At 56.6% G+C, this 8358-nt stretch overlaps 1 protein-coding gene across 1 annotated transcript in view; it reads right to left on the minus strand.

The window, feature by feature from the left end:
- ITGA11 (integrin subunit alpha 11) overlaps window positions 1–8358 on the minus strand; it is a gene marked incomplete at its 5' end in the record, with an annotated part of 45095 nt that overhangs the window by 22790 nt on the left and 13947 nt on the right. The window contains 8 exon segments of the mRNA XM_014466426.2: window positions 608–718; window positions 2160–2263; window positions 2266–2286; window positions 2289–2300; window positions 3858–4024; window positions 6615–6745; window positions 7441–7644; window positions 7926–8066. Of these exon segments, the coding sequence (XP_014321912.2) occupies window positions 608–718; window positions 2160–2263; window positions 2266–2286; window positions 2289–2300; window positions 3858–4024; window positions 6615–6745; window positions 7441–7644; window positions 7926–8066 (891 nt within the window).

The raw sequence follows: 8358 nt of genomic DNA on the forward strand, positions 1-8358 counted from the left end.
CAGGTCTGAGATCCTGCAGTTTACACATTTGCCTGGTTTCCCAGGGCAGCTCGCACAGAATGGCACCCGTCTGACGTCTCCTCTGAGTGGGACGGTAAGGAGTGGCAGGTGTCGGAGCTCGTGTCAGGTTTCAGAAAATCCCGATGCCCCTCGAGCCAGGGGTTAGAAAACGTGAGTGAGGGTGGGGCCAGAGCCCAGGATGAGGCAAAAGCACCTGTTTTTGGAAAACTTAGGAGCAGGTGGGAAGGGTGTCTGCTCTCAGCCAGTCATTCAACAAGCCGCAGACCAGGCCCTCTCGGCCTCCAGGGCCCTCATCTGTAAGCGAGGCGGCGATGAGCTCTGAGGCCCTCAGGTCCTGTGTCCCACTCAATGCTCACCCTGTGCTGGGGTACAGGGCGCCTCCAATAGGAGAAGGCCTGGTCCTTCCCCTCAAAAGATGGTTCAGCACAGGCCACAGGGAGGCGGGAGGGAGCGTGCTGTGGGTTTGCGGGCAGGAGCAGGGGGAGAATCCTTCAGGGCTGCCCCCTCGGGTCTGGGCCTCCGGGAGGAGGTAGGGGCGCGGCTGGGGCATGCACCGGGGTTGTGTGCCCTGTGTGCCAGGACGTACCGAGACCCTGAGGGTAGTGGGCCAGCCGTCGTCCAGCATGGGGCCGTGGTCGGGGTCCTCCAAGGAATACTCCACCGAGAAGGTCACTGGCTTCACGTAGTCAGCGGTGTCCTGTGCGGGAGGAGGTGAGGACGGTGAGGGCAGAGGGGACAGCCGTTCCTGGGCCGGGACCACTGAGAGGGACGTCACCTCCCTAAACCGGGAGGGCAGTGCCCTGTGGGCCCTCAGCACGAGGACAGGGTAGGGGCGCTGCCGTGGGGGCTGGAGGTTGCCAGTCGGGGCCGCAGCTGGAGAGTGTGTCTCCCGGACAGGCCCCTGGGCTCGGCCTGTGGCAACCTGGCTGCTTTGTGTCTCCCCAAGCTCCTGCTCATTCCTCATGGCCGGGCACCCACCTCCCAACACCTCCACCTCCAGGAAGCCGGCAGCACCCATCCCCACATCCTGTCCAGACCCGTCACCGCCACCGCCACTATGGCTCTCAAGCTCCTGGTTGTGTGTCGGTCCTCCTCCCTCCGAAGCCTCTTAGCACAGGCCTGGCACAGTGACGGGGCTTACTCAGTGTGTTAAACCCATGAAGGAACAGCCTGTGGCCAAAATAGGGGTGATTCCGGCTGGTCTATGTATAGATGGTGAGAGGGATGCTTGGAGGTGCCTAAAAAACCTCCCTCAGGGAACCCCGATCCTGACATGCGTGGCTTCTTTGTATTAAGGCCGTAGCTCCCACACAGGAGGTGCTGCAGGATCCCTGGGCTGGGGGAGGGCTGTGAAGACACTGAGTCCCCCCCACAGAGTTTCTGGTTCAGTAGGTCTGGGATGGGGGTTGAAAATGTGCATTTCTAACAAGGTCCCCGGTGATGGGGACGCTGCTGGTCCCGGGGCCACACTTTGAGGCCCCGTTACCAGCACCTCAGAAGAGGCCCCCTGTTAACAGACGCGAGCGCTTCTCACCCACTGGCTTTGCTGACTGTGCCCACTGCTTCCTGGGCCAGGGGGCTCTGAGTGCCCGTGCTTGTGTCCCTGAGGCTGGAGCTGTGGCCTGGCTACTTGAAGTTTCTTTATCCATTAAGTGGGGCACCAGGCCCTCATGGGTTCTCCCTCTCTGCCAGGCTGGCCTCCCTCTGTCCCTCCTCCCAGCTTGTCCACCTCACTGGCCTCGCCTGGTCTTCATTTTCAGTCGATGCCTGCTTATTCTTTTTTTCCAAGCCACGGTCCCTGCTGGCTGACCCTGCTCTTTCCACTAGACCTCACTGAGCGCACCCCCTCCACATTTCATCCCCTGCTAAGGAAACAGTGGGCGCCTGAGAGCTGGGGAAGAAGGAATTTCGGAGGAGGGTACTGTCAGTGTAGGCAGAGTGTCCCAATGGCCTTTTCTCTGGGGCCTGAGTATGGGGTGGCCACGGTCTAGGGCACTGTCCACTGGCTGGCCCCCGAGGGCTGCTGGCACCAGCTGAACAATCTGACTCTCCTGCGGCAGCACCCCCATCCCAGCTCCGTGTCCCCTTCCGGTCGGAACTTGGGTTCTGCTACTGGGGCTGCAGGGCGTCAGGCTCACCAGGACATGGAAGCTGATCCGGTCACAGTGCTCCTGGCCGGAGGAAAGCAGGACAGCCCTGTTTGTGTATCGGTCCCCGCCCTCATCCAGGTGGGCTCGTGCGTGTACCGCCTCTCATCCATGGTGCATTGTACCTGATGCCTGAGGAAGGAGGAGGGCAGACCATGAAGTGAAGCCACATTTCCACCCAAGGCTGTTGCCTCTCATTTAAAAACAGCCTCGCCGAAACCGGTTTGGCTCAGTGGATAGAGCGTCGGCCTGCGGAGTGAATGGTCCCAGGTTCGATTCCGGTCAAGGGCATGTGCCTGGGTTGCGGGCACATCCCCAGTAGGGGATGTGCAGGAGGCAGCAGATCGATGTTTCTCTCTCATCGATGTTTCTGACTATCTCTCTCCCTTCCTCTCTGTAAAAAATCAATAAAATATATTTAAAAAAAATAAATAAAACAGCCTCTGGAAAGTCAGCCTCCTCCAGGAAGCCCGCCAGGCTGGCCAGCGAAGAGCTGCTCCTCTCTCCTCAGGAGGCCCAGTGTGGGCAGGAAACACCCATGCAGAGAGCAAGCGATGAAGGAGAAAGGAGCAAAGAAAGGAACCGAAGAGAAGAGGAAAGCAGAGGAGGAGGAAGGGAAATGAGGCTGACAGTGAAGGGAAAGAGATAGAGGAAGAAATGGAGGGAAAATGAATGCAGTAGGAGGAGAGGAGACAGAACAAGGGTCAGGGTGATGCCCGTTTGAGCCCCTCCTGGAGCCAACACACCTTTCTACCCCTCCCCGCAGCGCTCACCCTTGGGTCTGGGATCCCAGCCTGTCTGGCTCAGAGCCTCTGCAGGTGGCAGGTCCCATCACACTAGTGGGGGGAGGCTGGCCAGCTCCCACCAGCTTCCCACCACGTCCTCAAACTTAAGACTCTGATGTGGGGTTGAAGTCCTACAGCCCCCCCCCCCCCCTTCAACGAGGCTGATCTTCCGCTGATTCCAGGAAGGCCCAGTCCTTCGTGTAACCCAGCTGGCCCTCTGGGTGCGCCAGGTCCTGGCATCTTTCTCCGTTCATAGGAAGAAGATGAGAGAAAGCACACCACCCAGGCCCGACTGTTCTCATCCCCCCCCCCACCTGCTTCTTCTTCGTCCGGTTGGCCCTGCTCTTGGCTGAGAAGCTCTCTGTAGTCCTCACTTCCTGCACGGCCCAGCCTGGTCCCAGGGCCTGCAGCTGGCACTTCCTAGGGCTGCCTGGGCCCAAGGCTGCCACGAGCAGTGTCTGCCCCCAGCCTTGGCCGGAAGTGAAGTGATGGACCCTCAGAAGCACACCGCCCTGCTGCAGACTCACACCTCCTGGGGCAGTGCCCACGGCTACAGGGTCTTCATCGCCTGATCCCTGTTCCCAGCTCCCCTCCTGGGTCTGAGTGTCCCTGCATCCAGGCTGACTTCATGGCATTTGCACCAATTTACTCCACTGCTTCCAGTCCTCTGTTCTGATCCCAATTGCACCCCAACTACTTCCTCTTCTCCTGGCCTTTCCTTCGGTCATCACTGCTCACTGGCCTGATATCCCCCCTCTGTCCTTTAGAATCAGAGCGTCAAATGGGCATCTAGCAGTCATCAAAGGGCTCTAGGTGTGGCCTGGTACTTAAAACCCAGTGAAAGCCCAGGTTTTGAAACAGAGCAATCCCAAAGTCCATGGGGGAGAGGGAGGGCCCGGTTTACCGACTGTCGCTGTTTGGAAGTGCGGTGCCAGGAAGACGGGCGTGAAGCAGAGGAAGGCGGCCAGGCAGGTGGCGTCCCTGCCGCTGCGCTTGCAGTCCCTGTGGAAGATGTTGATCTTGGGCGGCTCGAAGTGGAGGCTGGCGTTGATCTGAACCACGGGGCGGGACCTGGAGGAGAAGGGCGGGCAGCTGCTGTGACCTGGGGGACAGGCGGAGAGCCGATGGGAGGGGAATACGCAAAACCATCGCTGGAGGGTGAGGCAGTGTGTGGGCACGGTGGGCAAAGAGGACCCTAGTTGTTGAAGAATTGGGCAAACTGGCATAGGTGATGCGGGGCGGCTCAGCCACCTCCTTGCTCCTTGAGGCAGCCCTTCATTGTTTTCCTTACTGCGGACCATACTGACTTCCTTCGGCCTCCTCATCACTTTGAGAACAGTGGTTTCTAACCCCGGATAAACATTAGAATAATCTGGAGAGCTTGAAAAATCCTGGTGCCCAAGTTGCACTCAGAATCGGCATCACCATGTCTTAAAGCAGTGCTTCTATATTTCAACACACGGGCACATCTCTCGGGGACCTGGGAAAATGCAGATCTGATCTTATAGGAGGGCACAGATGCCGCACTTCTAGCAAGTTCTAGGGATTGCTGCTGCTGTTGGTCCCCGGACCAGACTTTGAAGGGCTTGGTGTGAAAGCTCCCAGGTGAGGCCAGTGTGCAGGCACAGGAGGGACCCGCTCCCTGTACTAGATATTCCACACCCATCCACCCCACACTACCCGTCCAGGCAGCCAAGGAAATGGAACTTACTCTTCTGTTGGCCTAAGTCAAACCTATTCAGGGAAGGAAATGCCTTTCCAAACCGTGCATGGAGATGAAAAGACGTAAGTGTGGTGTGATTTAGATGCTTCAGAGTTTCTGCGTGATGTCCGTGTTAACACTCTGCTCTTTTTAGCATAAGGTGGGGGGGGCATGCTGTGTACTCTGCTGTGGAGTGAAAAGGGTGGATTTGGGCAGGTCACGTGATCTCTCCCACGGGAATTGTAAGTATCAAGGCAGGTAAGTGAGACAGTGTGGTGTGTGGACATAATAGCTTATCTCAGTGGTTCTCGAACTCAGCTATCCATTGGAAACAAACACTGGGGAGTCTTTAAAAACGACTGTGGCTGGGCAAAGCCTGGGTAGTGAGAGTTTTAAAAGCTCCCCAGGCGATGCTAACAGGCAGGCAGTCCCATGTGAGATCCGTGGGACCTAAAGTCTCCCCAGCGGGCTCTGCCCACGAGTCCCTTCGCGTGGACCTCGGAAGCTAGAGCTTGGTCCAGTCCTTCCTGTGGGTGTGTGTATGCATTCACTTTGTTTCCTGTAAAGGACTTACTTAGTTGTGTGTCACCCTAAGGACCTTCGAGGCCACATCTACTGATACACCTGACCCTGGGTCTTGGTCACCTGTCTTGCTTCCTCACTGGAACCAACACAGTGAATACCTTCACCGTCCGAGCTGCCACCTCTGACGACCTAAGAGCTGCCACGGTCGAGCAGACCGTCACAGGGAGCTGGGCCTTGTGCCAGTGCACAGGCTGCCCCCACAGAGACCCTGCCTCCTGCGCTGCCTAGCGGGCCGGGGACACCACCTGGGGTGTGGGCAGCGGAAGCTTGGCCGTGGCCAGCGGGGCCATGAGGAGCCCGCAGGTGCCCTGCTCCCCCTCCCTCCACTTGACGGCTGTTGCAGGGAGCGGAGGTGGTGTCCCACCTCTGGAGAGACAGTGAGCAAGGCGCCATGAAAAATGTGGTTGCATTTATAGACCATTATATGCTGGCTGAAAAAAGTTCAAAAGAGACAGGCCAAAATGCTAACAGTGGTAATGTTAAGGTGATGAAACTGAGCGATTTCTTTACTTTACAAAATTTCCTTGAGTTATCATATTTATGATAAAAATATCTCATATATAAAAAAAGTTCAAATTAAAAAATTTTTTTTCAGCTCAAAAAGTAGCCATCACATGGTAAAATATACAGGCTTTCAGAAAGATTTTTTTAAAAAATTTTTTAAAGCTGTAGACTACTGCTAAGGAGAGACCCTGTGTGCAGACAGACGGCAAATGTCTAGTGCAGCGGTTCTCAACCTGTGGGTCGAGACCCCTTTGGCGGTCGAGCGACCCTTTCACAGGGGTCGCCTGAGACCATCCTGCATATCAGATATTTACATTACGATTCATAACAGTAGCAACATTACAGTTATGAAGTAGCAACGAAAATAATTTTATGGTTGGGTCACAACATGAGGAACTGTATGTATTTAAAGGGCCAGAAGGTTGAGAACCACTGGTCTAGTGGGTTGGTGCAGGAATTAGGCCCTGGGAAAGGAGACAAGTAGTCCGAAGGGCTTTGGGGGAAAGCAGTCTCTGTATTACATACACTCTTCACACCAGTGGAGAAGGGAGATCTGTTCCTTTAAGTAGCTTGAAAGGCTGAAGTTGAAGAAATGCCTAAGTAGCCAGAACTTTTGGAATACATTCTAAGACGGGCTTTTTGACACTAAGTGCTCAACAATCTTATAAGTCCATTGGGAAGAGGGGTTGGGACTTCAAAATAACTTAGTCGTTCCATACAAAGATTAGTAACCACGATGGGGTAGGAACAGGCTGAGTTCGGCTGACAATGATTAAAGAAAGGGACTCAGATCCCAAAGCACATCTTTTAAACCCTTATCCGTCATGACTCTCAGGAGAGCCAAGAGTCAAGAAAAGCGAAGGAACCAACCACAAAATCACAGCGTTGCCCAGGGCGCCCACCGCCAGGTCCACGAGCCCATCCTCGTTGAGGTCCAGTTGCCCGTGGATGCTGCAGCCGAAATACTGGAGGCCGGGGGCCAGCTCCGAGGCAGCGATTCTCTAGGGAGCGGGAAGAGAAAGCTGGGACTGGACCCTGTTGGACCAGGGTGGGCGGGGCCCCCTACAGGCAAATACCGATGGGAACCCCGGAAGGAGCCTATTTGAAACCATCGCGCTTCTCCAGCCCACAGCTCTCTCCCCGCCTGGTCTGCGCTGGCCCCTGAAAGGCCTGCCTTCAGGTTGTGCCTTTGGACTAAAGTATTGTGTCTGCAAAGAGCTCCCCATGCAGTGCAAGTACATGTTACCCGGAAGGTAACCCATTAGCATCTCCAACGTGGCCTATTAGCCTGTCTTACTAATAACATTAAGCAAAGAAAATGACCCTGCAGGGACGGAACCTGGAATGGGTCGCTTTTGAGGTGAGCAGGGTGACCAGCCTGGAGCATTTCTGGAGAAGAGCGAGCCTGGATGGGAGTTCTCCACTGTGGTCAGGTGCATGGACGCGTGTGGAAGGGGTGAGGCTCGGGTCCCTGGGACTCTGCTGTTGTTGAGATAGAGTTAAGCAGGGAGGGGTGCCCATGGGGGTGATGTGGAAGTCCCCGAAGAAAAATGTGCCCATTTCACAACTGGGACACAAGGCAAGTAGAGGTAGGAGATGGGATCCTTCCCTGGGTGAGGACAGGAGACAACCCCGAGCCAGTGGCTGAGCAGGAGCCACTAGGACTCGAGGGCCCGGCTCCCCGCATCGGCGCTACCTGCTTCGGCGTCTTTAGGAGGCTGCCTCGGAAGCCGTGGAAGATGTAGATGGCGCCTTCGTGGTTGTCCTCCAAAGGGGCTCCCACCACCACGTCATTGTAGGAGTCTTGATTGAGGTCGCGCACCCAGGCGATGGAGGCCCCGAATCGGGCATTCTGGTAGCTGTGGGAATCCTGCAGTGTCCCGTTGTAAACAAACCGGTTCTGGAAAAGCAGGGGCAGGAAAAGGCTCAGGGGGACTTGGCAGGGCCCTCGGGGTCACGATCCCCTCTGGCCCGCAGCAGCCTCTCTCCCCCCTCTCCCCCCTCTCCCCCCTTTCCTCCTCTGGCTACAGAAGCCCAGCGACAGAGGAGCTTCCTGGCCTCCCTGGCCTGGCTCAGCCGCGGGCGTGGGCCTCTCCCGCGACCCAGCTTCCCTCGTGGGCACCAGGGCGAAGGCAGGGACCCGGTGCCCCTGGGAGGCTGCCAGGCCCCCCAAAGCAGTACCTGTCTCAGATTGTAGACGTACACCCTGCCTCGCTCTCGGCCCTCGCTGAAGTACATGGGGGCGCCCACCAGCAGGACGTCAGTCACACCGTCGCCATCGATGTCCACCGCGGTGATCTCACTCCCGTAGTAAGAGCCTATCTGCGGCGCAGGCACAGGGCGGGAGGGGCGTGGGGCTGGGCTGCCGGAGGCCTCGCCTCACCAGTGCAGGGGGACGGAGGGACACAGTCTTTGGCCTCTCCGCCCCGCCCCCCCATGGAGTGGACTCGCCCTGTCAGTCTGTCCTTCCTTCTCCTCTTTTCTCCTTGTTATATTAGTACACCTCTGCCCCACTCTTCTTTCCAGTGTTCTATCTTATTGATGGCCATTTCTTCTGTTTGTAATCAATACATTATAATGGCAAAAAAGAGCAAAATAACAAAAAGGTCTAAAG

The sequence above is a fragment of the Myotis lucifugus genome, unplaced genomic scaffold, assembly GCF_000147115.1.
Source record: "Myotis lucifugus unplaced genomic scaffold, Myoluc2.0 scaffold_338, whole genome shotgun sequence".
In the NCBI taxonomy this organism is placed as follows: domain Eukaryota; kingdom Metazoa; phylum Chordata; class Mammalia; order Chiroptera; family Vespertilionidae; genus Myotis; species Myotis lucifugus.